Genomic DNA, 23,720 nt, shown 5'->3' with positions numbered 1-23,720 from the left:
TATAAATCATGTAACTAATAATGGCATGACATATTAGGTGTGGGAAAAAGTTCGTGGCGAACTTTTTAATGCCACCTAACGGGAAAAACGTCACGAATTTTTTCTCACACCTAATATAAATATCTCCCTAGTGATTAACAAAAAACAAAAATAGCGATCTTTTTGTGAATCAAACATGATTCTTGTTATCATTTTTATTTTTTATCAAAGTTATATTTTGCAGATAATAGTTCGCAAAATATCTGCTTTTTCACTTATTAATAATGCAGCTAGCCACGATCGCATCATTTCTTATATTATTCTGTGGCTTTTTTGATATGATAATGGTCACGACTGTCACAAGCAATGACCAAGATACGGTAAACATACTATATTTTACTTCTAAAATAAATATTAAAATCTTTACTTTTTAAATTTATTTAATTTCCAATGTTATAAGTACATTAAAAATGTTTCCAGACATATTGCTGCGCATCTTTTTAAAATCGATTAGTAAATTCCGCAAAGTTCTCTGATAATAACTTTATAATTTTACATTAAACTAGATATAATATCTTATCGCGTAGTTCTCTAAGTATTCATACCAGTCATCAATTAAAGTCATTTATTAAATTTATGAAATTTCCGAAATCATAATTTTCAGAATTTCCATAAATTTAATAATCGTTTTTAATTTCTATTGAACTTTGATTAGATGAAATGAAGAACAAAATGCTGATCATTTCTTGTTTACGAGAAATAATTTAGATATTGAAACAGATAATAATAATAAAAATTTTAATCTTAGTGTAACATAGCATCTACATCTTATTTTGTCTTAAGATCATTTCAAATTAGTGATTTATTAATTGTTTTTAAGCAGAAATGTAATAGATATAAACTGCGCATTCTTTGATCACAGAGCATATTTATACTCCTTTAGGAAGACAACGCAATATATTGGATCGTATTACTATCTCTCTTCAACTCATACTTTAGAGAAAGAGTGAGCGATACGAATCAAATTACTTCACTCTTTCTAAACTGATAATAACAATTTTATAGAAATGAGCAATCTATATTTATTACCTTTATGATTTTAAGTAACATACAATACTTGAAAGAATATATTATTTTTGTGTACTCTTATAAATTCTTTTTTTGCAGATGACAGTTAATGATGCGTCAGTAAACAAAAGTTGGTATACGTCTTAAATTATATGTCTGAATTAATTATAGTATATTCTTAAGCATAATCATCGATCGCATTTTCACCAAAAACTAACGCATTTCTCTCTGAAGATTTACAATTTATACTAATGCTATCAGTCTTTATATAGAGATATGTTTCGCGAGATTTTTTATTATATTCGTTGATGTATATTCTCCTCAACGCCATAAATCATCAATATCTTCTTATGCATTTAACTAATTGTTGTCAGTTTCACTTAGATGATATAAATTTAAATTTATATAATGTAAACAAAATGAACTTTAAATAACAATTTTTATATAAATAATTTGGCAGGCAATTGGTCAACTTCATGTATCTTAGGCGTTAAATATGTCTCAATAGCTTTGTATACGAGGTAAAGATTAAAGTGAATATCATTATTACTTATTTCTCATATCACTTAAATGTCCGCACTTTTACAGCGATATTCCTAATGGAAAATTTGTTCAAGTAAACGAATCCTGCAATTTTTTAAATTCCTCTACATCGATTTTTTTTATGACTCATGGATTTATTGCAAATTTTTCCAATTATAACTTATCTGTTGTTGCTTCTCAATTGTTAAAGGTAATATTTTTTATTTTCAAGAACAAAATTAAAACGCCGAATTTTTTCAATAATTTCAAAATCTTATATATTGTACAAATATATAAAAATATTGTAAGATTTACAATAAAAGTATTAAATAAAAGAATTCTTTTTCTCTGTAGAAACATTATGCAGTATTTTCATTAGATTGGTCTGATGCAGCGTGTTATAACGATCCAGCCGTCATAAATCTGCTAGAATATCCCTTCGCAGTACATAACACTCGCGAAGTTGGTAATTATTTGGCAAGGTATGACTATTTTGCGATATTATGTCAAATTGAATAAAAAAATATGTAACGAACATCATCAATTTAAATTTATATAATTCTTATTGCGATTTAAATAATTTTCTAAATACTATGATAATACAATAATAAAATTAAGTAATACTGATGATTAACGTAATATATAAAATAAATGTAGCACCTATTAAAATATAGCTTTATACTTTATATTTTGACAAAAGTAATGACAATCAAGAGATAATTTTAAACTGAATAAAAAACGCAACATTTTTTTATTTATAGCATAAAATTTCTCTTTTAGCTATATCAAATCAATATGCGATACATGCAGCATTCCATTCAAAAACGTGGCACTTATAGGCCATAGTCTTGGTGCACATATAAGTAGCTTTGCTGCAAAAAATCTCCAGACATCGGGTTATGGCAAAGTTCCGCTTCTCATTGGTTCCGATCCTGCGGGTCCTCTTTTCATACTTAGCGGTCCCGAAAATAGATTTTCTGACACAGACGCCGAACGTGTCGTAGCTCTTCACACATCTGCTCTCGGATTACAGAAATCTCTAGGTCATCTCGATTTGTGGTTCAATAACGGATTAAGCCAACCAGCATGTGGTGGTAATTAATATATTTGAAAATAATTTATTTAATACAGGAAAATATCGCAAAAACAGTAGAAAATTAACAGAAATTAATTATGAACAAAATAAAAATTTGTGTTTTACAGGCCAGATCATCGGTACTCTGAAAGTCAATTGCTCACATAATATATGCATCATGTATCTTGCTAGTATGTGGTCAGATGATTGTGTATTTATTGGTGTTCCTATACAGTAAGTTTGTTTTTTCTTTTTACATATTTGGTTTTATAAAGAGAAGACATAGTGAATTTCTCATAGATTTTAATCGTTTTCAACATAATAAACCTATACATTTATATAAAATTAAATTGTGTCGTGTCCGAATGTTTTGATATATAGGCCTTTGTAAACAGTATATTTTTTAATAATTTATGAATAAAGAATCCCGCACGTATTATATGAATCTTGATAAAATAAATTAGTTTTCATATATAATATAGTTATAATGTGAAAGAAATCATAAATACAGAACTCAAATGGAGAACTTTTGAGTTATGTTATATTAAAAGTGCTCTGTTCATAAATATAAGTGTTAGACATTTGGCATAAAACTATTTATTATTGATCTTTGTGTTTATGATATCTTTTGTTCGTTACATCATAAGCTAAATTATATGTAAAATTTTTTTCATTGGAATCCAATTTTTCACATAATTATTGAAGGGTTTCATATCAAAAAATATTATTTACAAAATTCATTTGATAAAACGCTAGAACATATCATAACTTATTTTTAATATAGATACATAATGTTAAAGGAGATAAAAATCCGTAACAAAAGTACATTGTATTCTCTCCTTCAATCAATAGAATATTTGTGAATTTTCTGGATTAGAAATTATCTTATATTATCAAATTAAAAATAATTATAAAATATATATTAAATAATAGCCAAAGACTGCATTATTATAATCAAATGTATATTATTTATTCTTATTCTTTTTCAGCCGTAGAATTGGTATTCCTGGGTATGTATAAATATGTAAATCGATCTTTACTTAGAATTATTTATTTGTATAAGTATTCTTTGATTGTTTATTTTGCGACTATCATATTATTTATTACAATTATCGATATTATTGCAGTATCATACCTGGTTGTTCTGACAGTACTAACTGCATTATCGTGGACAACAAAATATTCTATAACACTACCATAGTGGGAGATTATTGTGTTTCTGTCACATCAAAATATCCTTTCTGTATAAAGAAAGATGAATTTGTATGTCGAAAAATTATAAGCATACTTGACACTTTAATTTCATAGTAATTTCAATAGAGATTAAGTTCTGTAATGTATGTATTGTAATGTATATATAGTATATATGTAGTAATTGTCAATCTTATAATAAGTAAAATTAAATTGACTTATATGAGTACCTTTGTCTTGCATAAATCTTCATTGTTAAAATCTTTATTATTGATGAAAAAAAATAAAACAATGCAATCTATAAAGTTTAGTAGAAGTCATTAATAGAGAAAAATTTGGACAAAGGAGGCTAACACTGTTTTATAGTATTTTCATTGTTAAAAAGAAATTAAAATAATGCTATCTATGAATAGATGGAAATTATAATAAAGGATACAAAAAAATTAAAAGAATTTGTACCACACTTTATTGTCCATTATCCCATATTTCTCAATCAATTTACTGAGTCAAATTGTATGTATAATAATCAATTTTATACTATTATTGTACTTATACTTTAGTATATATAAGTTCTTAATATTACAATTCGTAATTAATATCGTATTTCAACATTATTTATTAAATGTTTCCTAAACGTTTCTTTCGGTTATGTTATATTTAATTGATGTAGAACAGAGATAGATTAGCACTATTATATGATTGTTCGATTAAACACGTCGTATCTATACTCGTAAATTATTGATCATCCGTTATCGCACGTATTTTCATTACCGTCGTTACTACACAGAAGTATAGCGTACTTCGTCAATGTTCAAGTATTCTTAATTTTCGAAAAAGTACATAGTAATTAAAACAATATTAATTATGTAAAATGGTAATTATTTAGTATAAGGGGACCCTCCGATGACCTTGACCTTGATGTTGTCAAGCTCATCACCCTCAGTTCATCTTGTTCAAGCTCATCTTGAATATTTTAGTCGTCACTCGTTATTCGTTAAAAAGTTATTAACAAAAAATTTCTTCAATGAAACCTAACTTTTGGACGTACTGCGTTCCGATGAGACAAATTTTTCTCTGCTCCAACAGCGCAAAATATTTTCTTATGTAATTTTTTGTCTTTAGAGACTTTTTTATTAATAAATTTTTAACGAGCGACAACTAAAATGTGTTCAAGATCACTCAGGACTATAACCTTGATAACAAACGTCAAGATTAAGATCTTTGGAGAATAGTCCCTTATAAATAATTACCAAAATCTATAAATAATTACTAAATAATTACCAAAATCTTTATTCTGAAGGGTCTAATGGAAAATTCAGTAGAAGTAGTGTCGCTGAAAACTGTAATCGCAAAAAATATTTAACATTAAACAAAATTGAATTTTTTGAAAAATCACGAAAAACTTTCTTCAAAAAATATTATTAATTAAATTTAATGTAGAGATAAAAATAAAAGAACTAAAGGAATGAACAGTTAAAAGTGTATATTTTAACTTAAAAAAATGTATCAAAACATTCTTGTACGGATATATTTTTCAAGTGAAATTATAGGATTTTTCATAGAAAAAATACAATCACTATAGCTTCTTCATACAAATTGAGTGCTACGTAGAGGAAAGTACGTTGAATACTTAAATTTTCCCCTTCCAAATCCAATCCCTCACTTTCCAGTTTCTACAAATGTTTTCTGATTTTTAAATGTTCCGAATATGCCGTACTATTTTATCAAGACAAAGGAAAAATTTTTAAATTTTACTTTTAAACTCAAATTCTTTTGATTTCTAATATTGTTGATAATTTTTTTTGCAATACAAAATGCGCTCATAACAGCTCGCGGTTCGGGAGTCTGAACATTACAACAAGATTACTTCTACTTTAACGGAACAATGAAATTCAAGATTTTAATGGTTACTGCTACTTCCCATGCTGCTCATAGCACGGAAAGAATTTTTCAAGTTATTTCAAGATCTATTATAACGAGATTCCAATGTATTAAAAATCGATTAGCAAGTATATCATACAAATCCGTATATATTTGCGTATGTTCTCGAGTATCTCTTACAAGTTTTTATTTAAAAAATGAGTGACAGTAAAAAATAATACTCAGTAGAATAGAATAAACAATAATAAGATTTTATTAAGACTAACATGAAATTAAATACTAAATATAAATACTAAATATAAATACTAAATATAAGCACATTCAAGCTTATAATGGTAAAAACTGGATCTTTTTCATGCCTAAATAATTTACAGTGAATTATCTATATTCTATATATGTACATACATATATATCTTATTTTTGTAGTTATTCAAACCGCACGCCAAAATTTTTCCGGATTTTATCAAACGCAATTAAACTACTGCAATAATATCACAAGTTAAATTAAATTGACAAGCAAATTCTCAATCTTCCATCCGACATCATATTATAAGAGTGTTAATATGCTGAAAACTTTACATAAATTTATTGCAAAAAATATTACCTCGGCCGGAACTTGAATCCGAATCTCTTGTATTCCGTACGAGCGTCCTAAGCCAGGTCCTTAGATCACCAGGCCTTAGTAATATTCTTCGCAATTACCAATTTATTTAAGGTTTTCATATCCTTATTCCATTCTATATCAAATCCGAAAAAAATTTTGGCGTGAAGTTTGAATAACTACAAAAATATGATATAAATGCATGTAAATATATAAGATATAGATAATTCATTGTGAATTATTTAGACATTGAGAAGATCTAGCTTTGACCATTATAGGCTAAAATAGAATAACTCATTATACATATATATTACAATGAGTCTTTTCTATGCTGTATTAAATATAGATTTCGCAGCTACAATTGTAAAAAATGATAAATGTAGTCAAGTAAAATTCCTGTTTTTTATTAATTTTAAATATATGGTTTATTTACGCTGCTTTCACTCTAACTTATTTGAAAGTTGAGTTAAAAACTAATTTCTTACCTGGAATGAAAACCTAAAAAATCCAGAAATTATCAGAGAATGTTTAAAATTTCAGTAAGCACCCAAAAAAATTGTTATTATATTATTAATCCGCAACTAACTCCGTTAATAAACTACATATAAAATTCAATGTAGTCATCAATAAATGTACATTATCATTGCACTATTATTTAAAAAATAATCGGCTCTCTTATCTTCAATACTTATTGAATGTTTCAAACTATCTCAAAATGCATTTAGTGTGTAGTTCTTTACATATACGAATATATACATAAAACATGAAGGATAGAGTTGGGTGTTTATATTTTTACGACTTTGTTACGTAAATTTTGCAACGTTTCTCCAATAATATGTATATATAGGGTGTTCCATTTTATTGACATATATTGACAATAACATGAAAATGACTAAATTAAAAAAAAAAGTGTTTAGAAAAGTTATACGACCAGGAGAGAGATAAATACTAGTAAATACTAATAAAATTTTCAAAAATTAATGTGAGAAATTGTTTTTACAAAGATTCTTCTAGTTATTTTACATATAAAAGTATTAAAGTACAGTTATTAAAAATTAATAGTTTTTCCCAGTCAAAATATTTTATATTACATTAAAAAATGTATCAAAAAATTAATATATATTAATAGATATTAAACAGATAATAAATATCTCGTAAATTATTAATTTTTTTTATAACTTAATATTTTTATGTGCTGAATAAATGGAAGAATCACATATAAAAAAAATCACATAATTCTATTTTTTTAAATGGCGATGACTACTTTTATGTGATTTTGAAAAATCGAATATTGCGAAAATTAATTTTATATTATTTGTCTGTTTTTAGATCATACATTTTTTTATAAAGCCATTTTCATTATTTTGAAGTAAATCAATTAAATAAAACATCCTGTATGTATACGCTATTATATTTTCGATTATTCTACATCGCAAAAATTATATAGTTTATATGTAATTTCGCATGAAATGTTATATTACTGATAATACGACATATGTATATATCTCGTCCCTTTCTTGCTTATTTCCTTGTTAACAAAAAAAAGTCGTTGAATAAACTTTTCTGCGTTTTGTGAACCAAACTGTATTTTTATTTTACATCAAGACTACATTTTGAAGATAATTCGAAAAAGGTTTTTCTTACCTTTTATTTATTTTTTTTACTTCTTCGTCTATACAATTGATATTGCATAATTTTTTATACTATTCTATAATTTTTTCGGTATAATAGCAGCCCCGAGTGGTCATAATGCAGGAAGCATGTTATCCCATTTTTGAAATTGAATATTAGACTTCTTATTCTTCCGATCTTTCCGATTTTCAATGTCATTTATATCCTCTAAATTCTTTAAAATGGAATCTCACTATAAAAATTAAACCAGTCTTACGAAAGGTGCAATGGTTCAATTTTCAATCTTTAAAAGTGAGATTTTGCTCTTCAGATAACTCTAAAAGTTTTCGATAGTAAATATACGTTAAAAACACTTAGTAGAAACTCTTCAATTTTTATGATAGTCTTATTGATTAAATAATGTAGAGTAAAATGCTTGTTAATTGTTCGTTTGTGAAAAATAATTTAGACTGCAAAAAAATACTAAACGTTTTAGTCCCAGATTAATTTTAACTAATGTACGAACATTTGAGAATACAATTTGTTTATTTTTACAGACCTTTTTTTGCAGATAACGGATTCTAGTGTGGAGCCTTCAGTGACGGTTAATCTGACTCCTAAATCAATCTGTAAGAAATATTTTTAAGAATATCTTTAAGAAATATCGTACATTTTGTGCTGCAATAATGACATAGCTAAAAGAATTTATTTTTTCTGAAAATAAATTCCAATGTTTTAAAATCCAATGTCGTTAAAATTTTGAAATGTTATAACTCAAATGAAATATTATAAATGAAGAAATAATATTATATTCTTTTAAAGTAAATTTCCCTTTTTTTTATTAAAAAAAAAGGACAAAAATGTTCAAAAAATTAGAACGTACTGTTTACAATTTAATGCAACTTTCTTTTTCTAGTATAAATGATGATATTCAAGTAGAAATATACATTAAAAATTTTGTTAATTCGTTTCGGCTTAATAGAAGTTCTCTAATTACTTCTACTATTATTAAATAGAATGTAGCATTTAATAACTTTAAGAATACTAAGTTTAAGACTTTCAAAAATTTCTAAGATATATAATTCAGATCTAAATAAATAAATGGAAAATTTTAAATTTTTATGTTTAATAGCTTTTCTTTAATAAAAGAAATTGTTAAAGTTATCATAAAACCGTTTTTAGATCAAAATCTTCTATTAATAGATATCTCTTAAAATCATACTTAAAATTTAAAACTGTTTGATAATCCTTTATATTTCCATAACAATTACAAATTTCTAATAATAATGAGCATCATGTGAATTATGTGTCTCGAGCTTTTTTAAGTAATATTTTTTACGTTAAACTTTTTTTGAAATCATAGAAACCCTACAATTTCGCCTTTAAAGTCTTAAAATCGTTTCTTTTTTCTACAATAAAGATAATTTTACAAATAGTTATGTATATAATAATATTAAAGATGAGTATTAAAAAAAAATGGTTTATTAGAGCTATACTTATTTAATTTCCTTATATTAGAGAGAAACAAAATTGAGCATATGTAGTTACACACAACTATACATATAAACTATAAGTTTAATATAACTAAATTTTCTGTACCTCTGTCAATAAGTTTTTTCTTGTATATAATTACAGTTATATATGTTATATTATATATAATTACAGTTATCAACAATATTGTAATATCAAATTTTATAGAGATATTTATCAAAATATTGTGCTTTTTATAATTGGATTCTCCTCAACATTAATATCTTATTTTACATATCACTTATTTTGGAACGTTGTTATGATATTTTTTATACAACATACAGGATATCCCAAAATTTATGAATCAAAATACCACAATAAGAAAATTTAAAACAAATTAAATAAAAAGGTCTTTATAAATTTTTATTTTAAGCGAAAGTTGTGAGATAATAAAAGTTTAAATATGGCCAATTAAAGATTATGTTAAGATGGACTATTTTCACTGAATGCGCATTTACTGAACTATTGCACGCACAATTCGTGGACAGGTGATCATCTAAACATAATCTATAATTGACTATAATTAAATTCTCATCTCAAAACTATTGCTTGAAATAATATATAAAACTTGAAATAATAATATAAAAAATATATATATAAAACATTAATTCATTGATATGAATATATACAATAATTCAACATTCATCACATCTTAATATTCAGACTGTTCTGCCGCTACGTATTTAAAGTAATGTAACAACGTATTTAATGTAATTAACATAAACAGTCTTATTTCCAATTTTATTGATTATATTTTTGATTATATTAATTCTCAATTTACAATAGTTACAAAGTTTCATATAAATCGTTATGTAACTAATAATAACACTACATATAAATATCTTCCTAGCGATTAACAAAAAACAAGAACAGCCAAGCGATCTATTAATTTTCTGTGAATCAAACTACATACTTCTTGTTCTTATTTTTATTTTTTATCAAAACTATATGTTGCAGATAATAGTTCGCAAAATATCTGCTTTTTCACTTATTAATAATGCAGCTAGCCACGATCGCATCATTTCTTATATTATTCTGTGGCCGTTTTGATACGATAACGGTCACGACTGTCATAAGCAACGACCATGATACGGTAAACATATTTTACTTCTAAAATAAATATTAAAATCTTTACTTTTTTAATTTGTTTAATTTCCAGTGCTATAAGTACATTAAAAATGTTTCCAGACATATTGCTGCGCATCTTTTTAAAATTGATTAGTAAACTCCGCAAAATTCTCTGATAATAACTTTGTAGTTTTACATTAAACTAGATAGAATATCCTACTGCGTTCTCTAAGTGTTCATACCAGTCAATTAAAGTCATTTATTAAATTTATGAAATTTCCGAAATCATAATTTTCAGAATTTCCATAAATTTAATAAATGTTTTGAATTTCTATTGAACTTATCGATTAGATGAAATGGAGAACAAAACGTTAATCATTATTCGTTTATGAGAAATAATTTAGATATTAAAATAGATATTAAAATAATGGTTTTAATATTAGATGTGTAACATAGCAGCTACATCTTTTTTTGTCTTAAGATCATTTCAAGTGATTAATTAATTAGTGATTAATTAATTTTTTTAAGCATAAATGTAATAGATATAAACTGCGCATTCTTTGATCACAGAGCATATTTCTACTCCTTTAGAAAGACAACGCAATATATTGGATCGTACTATCTCTCTTCAACTCATATTTTAGAGAAAGAGTGAGCGTTACAAATCAAATTACTTTACTCTTTCTAAATTGATAATGACAATTTTATAGAAATGAGCAATCTATATTTATTATCTTTATGATTTTAAGTAACATACAATACTTGAAAGAATATATTATTTTTGTGTACTCTAGATTCTTTTTTTGCAGATGACAGTTAATGATGCGTCAGTAAACAAAAGTTGGTATACGTTTCAAATTGTATGTCTAAATTATAGTACTCTAACACTATACTATTAATTATAGTATACTCTTAAGAATAATCATCGATCGCATTTCCACCAAAAAAAATTTCTCTCTGAAGATTTATAATTTATAGTTACTAATGTTATAATATCAATTTTTATATAGAGATGTTTCGTGAAATTTTTTATCATTTATTGTTTATTTGCTGATATATATTCTCCTCAATAAATAAATCATCAATATCTTCTTTTGCATTTAACTAATTGTTTTCACTTAGATAACACATGTGTTAAATTTATATAATGTAAACAAAGTAAAAACTTTAAATAACAATTTTTATATAAATAATTTGGCAGGCAATTGGTCAACTTCATGCATCTTAGGCGTTAAAAATGTCTCAATAATTTTGTATACGAGGTAAAGGCTAAAGTGAATATCCATTATTACTTATTTCTCATATCACTTAAATGTCTGCATTTTTACAGCGATATTCCTAATGGAAAATTTGTTCAAGTAAACGAATCTTGCAATTTTTTAAATTCCTCTACATCAGTTTTTTTTATAACTCATGGATTTATTTCATATCATTCCAATTATAACTTACTTGTTGTTACGTCTCAATTATTAAAGGTAAACATTTTTTATTTTCAAGAAAAATTAAAACTCAAAATTTTTTTCAATAATTTCAAAATCTTATATATTGTACAAATATATAAAAATATTGTAAGATTTACAATAAAAGTATTAAGTAAAAGAATTCTTTTTCTCTGTAGAAACATTATGCAGTATTTTCATTAGATTGGTCTGATGCAGCGTGTTATAACGATCCAGCCGTCATAAATCTGCTAGAATATCCCTTCGCAGTACATAACACTCGCGAAGTTGGTAATTATTTGGCAAGGTATGACTATTTTGCGATATTATGTCAAATTGAATAAAAAAATATGTAACGAACATCATCAATTTAAATTTATATAATTCTTATTGCGATTTAAATAATTTTCTAAATACTATGATAATACAATAATAAAATTAAGTAATAAATACTGATGATTAACGTAATATGTAAAATAAATGTAGCACCTATTAAAATATAGCTTTATACTTTATATTTTGACAAAAGTAATGACAATCAAGAGATAATTTTAAATTGAATAAAAAACGCAACATTTTTTTATTTATACCATAAAATTTCTCTTTTAGCTATATCAAATCAATATGCGATACATGCAGCATTTCATTCAAAAACGTGGCACTTATAGGCCATAGTCTTGGTGCACATATAAGTAGCTTTGCTGCAAAAAATCTCCAGACATCGGGTTATGGCAAAGTTCCGCTTCTCATTGGTTCCGATCCTGCGGGTCCTCTTTTCATGCTTAACGGTCCCAAAAATAGATTTTCTGACACAGACGCCGAACGTGTCGTAGCTCTTCACACATCTATTCTCGGATTACAGAAATCTATAGGTCATGTCGATTTGTGGTTCAATAACGGATTAAGCCAACCAGCATGTGGTGGTAATTATTATATTTAATTTGAAAATAAATTATTTAATACAGGAAAATGTCGCAAAAACAGTAGAAAATTAACAGAAATTAATTATGAACAAAGTAAAAATTTGTGTTTTACAGACCAGATAATCGGTACTCTGAAAGCCAATTGCCCACATAGTATGTGCAACTTGTATCTTGCTAGTATGTGGTCAGATGATTGTGTATTTATTGGTGTTCCTATACAGTAAGTTTATTTTTTCTTTTTACATATTTGGTTTTACAAAGAGAAGACATAATGAATTTCTCATAGATTTTAATCGTTTTCAACATAATAAATCTATACATTTATATAAAATTAAATTGTGTCATGTTCGAGCATTTTGACGGGCCTTTGTAAATAGTATTTTTTAATAATTTATGAATAAAGAATCCCGCATGTATTATATGAATCCTGGTAAAATAAATTAGTTTTCAGATATAATTATAATGTGATGAAAGAAATCATAAATACTCAAATGGAGAACTTTTGAGTTATGTTATATTAAAAGTGTTCTGTGCATAAATACAAGTGTTAGACATTTGGCATAACTCAAAAACTATTTATTATTGATCCTTATGTTTATGATATCTTTTGTTCGCTACATCATAAGCTAAATTATATGTAAAAATTTATTTCATTGGAATCCAATTTTCCACATAATTATTGAAAGGTTTCATATCAAAAAATATTATTTACAAAATTCATTTGATAAAACGCTAGAACATATCATAACTTATTTTTAATGTAGATTCATAATGTTAAAGGAGATAAAAATCCGTAACAAAAGTACATTGTATTCTCTCCTTCAATCAATAGAATATTTGTGAATTTTCTGGATTAGAAATTATCTTATATTATCAAATTAAAAATAATTATAAAATATATATTAAATAATAGCCAAAGGCTGCATTATTATAATCAAATGTTATTTATTCTTATTCTTTTTCAGCCGTAGAATTGATATTCCTGGGTATGTATAATAAATCGAACTTTTCTTAAAATTATTTATTTGTATAAATGCTCTTTGGTTGTTTATTTTGCGATTATCATATTATTTATTATAATTGTCGATATTATTGCAGTATGCCTGGTTGTTCTGATAGTACCAACTGCATTATCGTGGACAACAAGATATTCTATAACACTAGCATAGTGGGAGATTATTGTGTTTCTGTCACATCAGAATATCCTTTTTGTATAAAGAAAGATGAATTTCAATGTAAAAAACAAGTTACAAACATATTTGACACTTTAATTCCATTGTAATTTCAAAGAGATTAAATTCTATAATTGTCAATCTTATAATAAGTAAAATTAAATTGACTTACATGATTAGTATCTTTGTCTTGCATAAATCTTTATTGTTAAACTCTTTGTTATCAATGGAAAAAATAAAACTGTAATCTATAAAATTTAATAGAAGTTATTGATAGATTGAAATTTGGATAAAGAGACACTGTTTCATATTATCTTCATTGTTAAAAAGAAATAAAGCAATATGTATAGACGGAAATTAGAGTAAAGGATACAAAAAAATTAATAGAACTAGTATTACACTTTATTGTCCTATATTTCTCAATTAATTTACTGAGTATAATAAAAATTATATGCATAATAATCTCAATTTTATAATATTAATTACTTTTATATATATAAGTTTTTAATATTACAATTTGTAATGAATATCGTTTTTCAACATTATTTATTAAGTGTTTCCTAAACGTTTCTTTCGGATATGTTATTTTTAACTGATGTAGAACGAAGTTAGATTTAACATTATTATATGAATGTTATAACTAAACACATCGTATCTGTACTCTTAGATTATTGATCATCAGTTATTGCACATATTTTCGCTATCGTCATTATATTTACAGAAGTATAGCGTATCTCGTTGATGTTCAAGTATTCTTAATTTTCAGAAAAATACGTAGTAATTAAAATAATATTAATTATGTAAAATCTTTATTTTGAAGAGTCTAAAGGTAAATCCAGTATAAATAGAATTGTTAAAAAGTGTAAATCGCAAAAAATATTTAACATTAAACAAAATTGAATTTTTTGAAAAATCACGAAAAACTTTCTTCAAAAAATATTATTAATTAAATTTAATGTAGAGATAAAAATAAAAGAACTAAAGGAATGAACAATTAAAAGTATATATTTTAACTTAAAATATATATATTTTAACTTAAAAAATGTGTCAAAACATTTTTGTGCGAATATATTTTTCAAATAAAATTGTAGGATTTCTCATAGAAAAAGTATAATCACTATGGCTTACGAACTGACAATGCTACGTAGAAAATACGTTGAACACTTAACTTTTTCCCCTTCCGGAATCCAATCCCTGACTTCCCAGTTTCTACAATTACTTTTTGATTTTTAAATGCTCCAGATATGCCACACCATTTTATTAGAACAAAAGAAAAATTTTGAATTTTACTTTTAAATTCAAATTCCTTTGATTTCTAAAAATGTTGATTATTTTTTTTGCAATACAAAATACGCTGAAATTTCATAACAACACATGGTTCGGGAGTTTGAACATTATAATGAGATTACTTCTACTTTAACAAAACAATGAAATTCATTTTAGTGGTTACTGCTAGTCCTCAGGCTGCTCATAGCAAGGATTTCTCATGCTATTTCAAGATCCATTATAACGAGGTTCCAATATATTAAAAATCGAATAAGTATAACATATAAATCCGCGTATATTTGCGTATGTATTCTCGGGTATCTCTTACGAGTTTTTATTTATAAAAAATGAGTGATAGTAGAAAATAATACTCAGTAGAATAGAATAAACAATAATAAGATTTTATTAAGACTGACATGAAATTAAATACTAAATATAAGCATATTCAAGCTTATAATGGTAAAAGCTAGATCTTTTTAATGCCTAAATAATTTACAGTGAATTATCTATATTCTGTAATATGTACATGCATATATACCTTATTTTTGTAGTTATTCAAACTGTGCGCCGAAATTTTTCCGGATTTTATCAAACGCAATTAAACTATTGTATCTACTATTGTATGTAATAATATCAATAAATTAAATTAAATTGACAAATAAATTCTTAATCTTCGATCTTATTATCATATTATAAGGGTGTTAATGTACTGAAAATCTTAAATAAATTTACCAAAAATACCTCGGCCGGCATCTCTTGTACTCGTGTCTCTTGTATTTCATACAAACGTCCTAAGCCATTAGACCACCGAGATCTTAATAATAATCTTCGCAATAATTTATTTAAGGTTTTCAACATATTAATGCTCTTATAATATGATATCGGATCGAAGATTGAGAATTTGCTTGTCAATTTAATTTAACTTGTGATATTATTGCAGTAGTTTAATTGCGTTTGATAAAGTCCGGAAAAGTTTCGGCGCGCAGTGTGAATAACTACAAAAATATGCATGTATGTACATGTATAAGATATAGATAATTCAGATAATTCTGTGAATTATTTAGGCATTGAGAAGATCTAGCTTTGATCGATGTAAGCTAGAATAGAACAACTCATTATACATATATATTATACATATACATTATACATGCAATGAGTCTTTTCTATACTATTGTATATTAAACATAGATTTCGTAGCTACAATTGTAAAAAAATGATAAACGTAGTCTCGTAAAATTCCTGTTTTCTATTAATTTTAAATATATAGTTTATTTGCGCTGTTTTCACTCACTCTTATTTGAAAGTTAAAAACTAATTTCTTACCTGGAATGTAAAAATGAATATAAAAAATCCAGAAATTCTCAGAGAATTTTGTTTAAAATTTCAATAAACACCCTTAAAAATTGTTATTATCATATATTAACCCTCAACTAATTTAATTAACACCATAGAAAATTCAATGTAGTCACATCAATATGTGTACATTATCATAAATTACAATATATTATTTAAAAAATACTCTCAGCTCTTTTATCTTCAAATTGATAGTACAGACATGCTTTTTATATAATTATAACAATAACAATTTTGTAAAACGTTTACTTTTTGAATGCTTCAAACTATCTCAAAGTGCATTTAGTGTGTAGTTCTTTACATATACGAATATATACATAAAACATGAAGGATAGAGTTGAGTGTTTATATTTTTACGACTCTGTTACGTAAATTTTCCAAACCGACCTATGTTCCTCCAATAATGTGTATATATAGAGTGTTTCACTTCATTGACGTACATTGAAATAACATGAAAACAATTAAATTAAAAAAAAAGTGTTCAGAAAAGTTATACGGCCAGGAGAGAGATAAATAATAGTAAAATCAACTTTCGAAAATTAATGTTCGAAATTGTTTTTACAAAAATTCTTCTAGTTATTCTGCATATAAAAGTATTAAAGTACAATTATAAAAAATTATAATTTTTTCTTAAAATATTTTATATTAAATTAAAAAATGTATCAAAAAATAAATAGATACTAAATATGTATCTCGTAAATTATTAATTTTTTTTATAACTTAATATTTTTATATGCTGAATAAATAGAAGAATAACATCACATAAAAAAATCACACATTTCTATTTTTTTAAATGGCGATGACTTTTATGTGATTTTGAAAATTCGAGTATTGTAAAAATTAATTTTATATATATTATTTGTCTCTTTTTAGATTATACATTTTCCTAAATATTTTTTTATAAATCTAGCCATTTTCATTATTTTAGAGTATATCAATTAAATAAAACACCCTGTATACGCGTCACTTGTGCTATTATATTATATTTCCGATTATTCTATATCATAAATGCAAAAATTATGTAGTTTATATGTAATTTCGCATGAAATGCTATATAACTGATAATACTACGACATATTTCGTCCCTTTCTTGCTTATTTCCTTGTCAGTTAACAAAAAAGTAGTCGTTGAATAGCGTCTTTTCTACGTTTTGTGAAGTAAACTATATACTTTTTGTTACTATTTTCATTTTACATCAAGGCTATATTTTGAAGATAACTCGATAAATATTTTTCTTATCACTTTTTTTTACCTCTTCGTCAATGCGATTGGTTATAATTGCATCATTTTTTATACTACTCTACAATTTTTTCGGTACAATAGCAGCTCCGAGTGATCATAAGGCGGTAAGCATGTTTTCCCACTTTTGAAACTGAATATTAGAATCCTTATTCTTTCAATCTCTCCAATTTTCAACATCATTTATACTTTCTTAATTCTTTAAAGTGGAATCGGATCTCACTGTAAAAATGAAATTAAGCCAGTCTTGCAAAAGATGCAATGGCTCAATTTTCAATCTTTAAAAGTGAAATTTCACTTTTCAGAGTGAATTTATTCTAAATTTTCGATAGTAAATATGTTAAAAATAATTTAATAAAAATTTTTTAATTTTTATGTTAGATTTATTGATTAAATAATGTAGAGTAAATGCTTGCTCGTTTGTGAAAAATAATTTAGACTGCAAAAAAATAGTAACCCTTTCAATTCTAAATGCGTCTAAAATTAATTCTAGATGCATCTAGGATTTAATGTACAAACACTTGAGAATACAATTTGTCTACTTTTACAGACCTTTTTTTGCAGATAACGGATTCTAATGTGAAGCCTTCAGTGAATGATGGTTAATACGATTCCTAAATCAATCTTTAAGAAATATTTTTAAAGAATATCGTACATTTTTGTGCTGCAACAATGACATAGTTCAAGAAATGTAGTTTTTCTGAAAATAAATTCCAATGTTTTAAATTTAAAATTATGTAATATTAATTTCGAAATGGTATATAACTCATTACAAATGAAAAAATAATATTATATTCTTTTAAAGTAAATTTCCCTTTTTTTATATTTCTGTTCTTAATCTACAGATAACTAAAAAATATCAATTTTTTAATTATGCACTTGTAACAAATAAATAATATCATCCTGCTTTCATGAAAAATAGCTATATTTTTTGTGAAGCTAGTTTTTTTTAAGATTAAAGAAAAATGATTAGAATTCCATTTTTGAAAACATTCTAAAATTTTAATTAGTTTTACAGAAAGTTTTTGTTTAACGTAAGGAAAAATATTTGAAAACTGAGGATTAATTCTTTAATATCTAATATCTAACGAAGAAATGATGATAGAATTAAAAATTACGTAATACAACTTTTTTATTATAATATTTATTATAATATTCAAGTAGAAATATATATTAAAAATTTTGTTTATTCGTTTCAGCTTAATAGAAGTTCTCTAATTACTTCTATTATTATTAAATAGAATGTAGCATTTAATAACTTTAAGAATACTAAGTTTAAGACTTTCAAAAATTTCTAAGATATATAATTCAGATCTAAATAAATAAATGGAAACTTTTAAATTTTTATGTTTAATAGCTTTTCTTTAATAAAAGAAATTGTTAAAGTTATCATAAAAACCGTTTTTAGATCAAAATCTTCTATTAATAGATATCTCTTAAAATCATACTTAAAATTTAAAACTGTTTGATAATCCTTTAAATTTCCATAACAATTACAAATTTCTAATAATAATGAGCATCATGAATTATTTGTCTCGAGCTTTTTTTAAGTAACATTTTTTTACCTTAAACTTTTTTTTGAAACCACAGAAACCCTACAATTTCGCCTTTAAAGTCTTAAAATCGTTTCTTTTTTAATTCTACAATAAAGATAATTTCACAAATATGTATATAAAAATATGTATAAGTTATGTATATAAAAATATTAAAGATGAATATTTAAAAAAAAAACGTTTATTAGCGCTATATTTATTTAACTTCCTTATAAAGAGAAATAAAATTGAGCGTATGTTACATACAACTATACATATAAATCATAAGTTTAATATGACTACATTTTCTGCACATTTACCAATAATTTACAGTTATTAATAATTTACAGTTATTAATAATATTGTAATATCAAATTTTACATAGAGATATTTAGTAAAATATTGTACTTCTTATAATCGGATTCTTTTCAACATTAATGTCTTATTTTACATTATTATTATTTTGAATCATTGTTATAATACTTTTTATACACATCATACAGGATTTCCCTGAAAAAATTATGGAAATTTATAAATCAAAATACCACAATAAGAAAATTTAAAACAAATTAAGTAAAAAGGTCTTTATAAATTTTTATTTTAACCAAAAGTTGTGACAAAATAAGAGTTTAAATGTGACCAATTAAGGATTACGTTTATATGGACTATTTTTACTGAAATGCGCACTTACTGAACTATTGTACGCACAATTCGTGGACAGGTGATCGTCTAAACGTAATCTATAATTGACTATATTTAAAGCTTCATATCTCAAAACTACTAATCGCTTAAAATAAAAATGTATACGTAACCTTTTTACTTAATTTTTTTTAAAACTTCTCAACAAACACAAAGTTACATGTAACATACCCATTAGTTGTAATATCCCACTCAACAATATAACTGTAATATAATACACGTGTTACGTTACTAACGGGTATGTTACATATAACTTTGTTAAGGTTCTTGCTGTGATATTTTGATTCGCAGGATATCCTGTATATTTATATGCCGCAAATAGATATTTTTACAGATTTTTTTACAGACAATTTTATGTTCAATCTAGCAATTTCCTGTATTTTTGGTGTTAAATCGGTCTCGACTGTTCTGTACACGAGGCAAACCGTACACATGAATAATGTATTAATGTCACTGTAAATTTATTTCTTGCACAGCTTTTACATTTGCATTTTTTTGCAGTAATATTCCTAATGGCAAAATTGTTCGAGTAAATGAATCCTGTAATCTTATCGATCCCTCGAAATCAGTTTTCTTCATGACGTTTTTCTTGCCAATTCACTCAATTATAATTTTCCTAATTTTGCTTCTCTATTGTCCAAGTTAAGTATAAAATATTTTTATACTTAATAATAAAATTGAAAAGAAGCATTTTTTAAATGTGATTTGTAAATCTTATTTATATATTGTAATTTGGAAATCTTATATTACATTATACAAGTAATCAAGAAAAAAAGTAAAATCCATAATAAAAAAATAAATAAAATAACTTCTTTTTTATATATAGAAAGATTATACAATGTTTTTATTAGATTGGTCTAACGCAGCATGCTATAACCGTGTAACAGCCACTATAAATCTGCTAAAATATCCTCTTGCAGTACGTAACACTCCTGAAGTTGGTACCTATTTGGCGAGGTATAGCTTTCCCAATATTTCGTTAAATTAAAACAAAATATTGATTGAAAATATAATATAATAAAAGATATAAATTGAAATTCAAATAATTTTAATTACAATTTAATTAAATTTTAGATAACAATAGTATTACAACTATAGTACAACAACTATAGTATAACAATAACAGTATCAAAAATTTAGCTTTACCTTTGTTATATAAGGTGTCCCTGATCACCTTTTATTTTCCTAGGATAAGATTCAATCAAAAAAATGTTCAATAGTTTTATGATTTAAAAAGATCTTTTTACTAGTCTTATCAGTTTGCTTTTGGATGGCATCGTCAACATCAAGTCAAGATCATATCGATTTTTTAAAAATAGAAACCTTTATTCTTATTGCATATTCTTGTATCTTATCTTGATAGCTTTTCAAAATATTATAATAAAATATTTATTCATTAAGTACTTTTTGAGTTATAAGACTTGAAAGTTACAGTATCATTGGCATTAGCATTATCTAAAGTGTTCGATTGAAATCAAAATCTGTTAAATATTTTTCAGTGTTATGATTTTGATTCCATATATATATCAAGAACAAAGTCTTTTGAGGTTGTTTTATTTTTTCATTTTTATTATAAAAATTAAAATAAAAGGTACAATCTCCAAAGGCCTTAATCTTGATATATGATGTCAAGATCATGATCCTAAATAACATTTAAAAGATTTTATCAATCAAACAGATTAGATAATGCAGTATTATAACTTTCACTTATAATTTAAAAAATTATTTCATTTATAAATATTTTGTTATAGTGTTTTGAAAAACTCTCGAGATAAACTGGAATATGTAAACAAGAATATGTAACAAAAAGTGGGGATTTAAAAAAATCAATATGATCTTGACCTGAGCTTAGCAATGTCATCCAAAATTAAACTGATAAAACGAGAATAGAGCTTTTTAAACTGTAAAATTATTATTATCTGAATATATTTTTAAATGGATCTTATTCTGGAAGATAAAAGAGAATACTTTGGAATACTCTGCATATATACTCTGCATATATATATATATACACATACATATATAAAATATATTTCTATACAATTTTTTTTTCAGCTATGTTAAATCATTGAGTGACATGTGCGATGTTCCGTTGAAGAATATTACATTTATGGGCCATAGTCTAGGTGCGCATGTAAGTGGCTTTGCCGCAAAGGATTTCTAGAAATCAGGTTACGGCAAAATTCCGCTTCTCATCACTTCCGATCCCGCATATCCCTTATTTATGTTTAGTAATTGCGAGGGCAGATTTTGCAAGAAGGATGCGGAACGCATGTAGTAGTTCTTCGGCTAATACGGATTCGGCTGCCGGAATACAAAAGTCTATAGGTCATCTTGATTTGTGGTTCAATAACGGATTAAATCAACCAGCATGTGGTAGTAATTATTATATTTAATTTAAAAATTAATCAGGGAAAACAATTATAAAAACAACAGCTAATAGAAAGAAATTATAAATGAAATAAATTTTTGTTTCAGGCTGGTTCTTCGAATCTCAATTGCTCGCATAATATAGCCATCGCGTATTTATGTAATACGTTGTTTCATGATTGTAAATATACTGGTGTTGGTGTTTCTATATCGTAAGTTTGCTTTTTTTATTAATAACATGTTTAAACTTAAATCAATTCAACTTTTGTAAAATTTTGTAAATTTTGTAAATTTTTAAAGATTTATCATATCAAATCAAAACTTTATCATATCAAATTAAACTCTTTTATTAAATGTAAGCTACATTAATTGTTATAACCATATGTACATTATTTATGTTTTTTTTCAGACTCAGAACAATTCCGTTTTTCAAGTATTTATAAATAAAAAAATCTTTTCTTGTCTTACGATTACTATACTTTTTTATCAAAACTGGATATTCTTCTGCAGTATTCTGCCTAGTTGTTCTTCTGACGAAACTGATTGCATTATCGTGGATTATAGAATATTCGACCATAACTATGCCATAGAAGGAGATTTCTACAACTACTGTGTTTTTGTTATATCAGAATTTCCCTACTGTATAAAGAATCTTTCTGTCTATCGAAAATAAGTTGAGGCGAATTCGACATTTTAATTATATTTTTAATTTAATTATAATGGAAATAAAGTTCTACAATTCACTCTCATAATAAATGTAATAATAAACAGTTACATAATTAATAAGTATAATTAAATTTAATTTCATGACTTTATTTAGCATAGATTTTTATTGTTAAAATCTTTAAACTATTACTGATGAAAAGAAATTAAGCAAGCAATGTACAAAGTTTACTAGAAAAATTGATAGATGGAATCGATTAAAAATGCGAAAAAGATAAAAAGAACGTTAGATTGTATTTTTCGATTTTCTTCTTGAATTAAAATAATTAAATAATAATATTTTACTTTTATATTGTCTTTTTTTTGTATATACTGTATATATTGTATATATTGTATATACAATTTATATATATTGTATATACTTTTAATATCATAATTTAGTATCATAATTTAGTGTTATATTTTAATATTATTCAGTCTTTCATAATTTAAATTTCTAATTAACTTAATTCTTTAGTATTATAATATATTAATATTG

General features: G+C 25.0%; 2 protein-coding genes and 1 pseudogene across 2 annotated transcripts; all 3 read left to right on the top strand.

The window, feature by feature from the left end:
- The first annotated feature begins 263 nt into the window (after positions 1-263).
- LOC105627358 (phospholipase A1-like) lies at positions 264-3,952 on the top strand. Its single transcript, XM_012208644.1, has 9 exons — positions 264-359; positions 1,147-1,177; positions 1,508-1,568; positions 1,636-1,780; positions 1,924-2,051; positions 2,350-2,663; positions 2,773-2,878; positions 3,634-3,654; positions 3,772-3,952. The coding sequence occupies exons 1-9, from the start codon at positions 264-266 to the stop codon at positions 3,950-3,952; spliced, it is 1,083 nt and encodes a 360-aa protein (XP_012064034.1).
- A 6,503-nt stretch (positions 3,953-10,455) lies between these two features.
- LOC105627357 (phospholipase A1-like) lies at positions 10,456-14,170 on the top strand. Its single transcript, XM_012208643.1, has 9 exons — positions 10,456-10,551; positions 11,336-11,366; positions 11,728-11,788; positions 11,857-12,001; positions 12,145-12,272; positions 12,575-12,888; positions 13,003-13,108; positions 13,854-13,874; positions 13,987-14,170. Exons 1-9 carry the CDS (start codon positions 10,456-10,458, stop codon positions 14,168-14,170), a joined length of 1,086 nt encoding a protein of 361 aa, XP_012064033.1.
- Positions 14,171-17,941: 3,771 nt separating this feature from the next.
- LOC105627192 lies at positions 17,942-23,192 on the top strand (annotated as a pseudogene).
- The last annotated feature ends 528 nt before the right edge of the window (positions 23,193-23,720 follow it).

The sequence above is a fragment of the Atta cephalotes genome (assembly GCF_000143395.1).
Source record: "Atta cephalotes unplaced genomic scaffold scaffold00008, whole genome shotgun sequence".
NCBI classification, from domain to species: domain Eukaryota; kingdom Metazoa; phylum Arthropoda; class Insecta; order Hymenoptera; family Formicidae; genus Atta; species Atta cephalotes.
This window is presented reverse-complemented; position numbering and strand designations above follow the sequence as displayed.

Coding starts and splice junctions, on each gene's coding strand:
- LOC105627358 (XM_012208644.1), top strand. CDS start 264: ATGCAGCTAGCCACGATCGCATCATTTCTTATATTATTCTGTGGCTTT. Junction 360..1,146: donor CAAGCAATGACCAAGATACG/GTAAACATACTA, acceptor CTTTTTTTGCAG/ATGACAGTTAATGATGCGTC. Junction 2,052..2,349: donor GTTGGTAATTATTTGGCAAG/GTATGACTATTT, acceptor TTTCTCTTTTAG/CTATATCAAATCAATATGCG.
- LOC105627357 (XM_012208643.1), top strand. CDS start 10,456: ATGCAGCTAGCCACGATCGCATCATTTCTTATATTATTCTGTGGCCGT. Junction 11,367..11,727: donor TGATGCGTCAGTAAACAAAA/GTTGGTATACGT, acceptor ATAATTTGGCAG/GCAATTGGTCAACTTCATGC. Junction 12,273..12,574: donor GTTGGTAATTATTTGGCAAG/GTATGACTATTT, acceptor TTTCTCTTTTAG/CTATATCAAATCAATATGCG.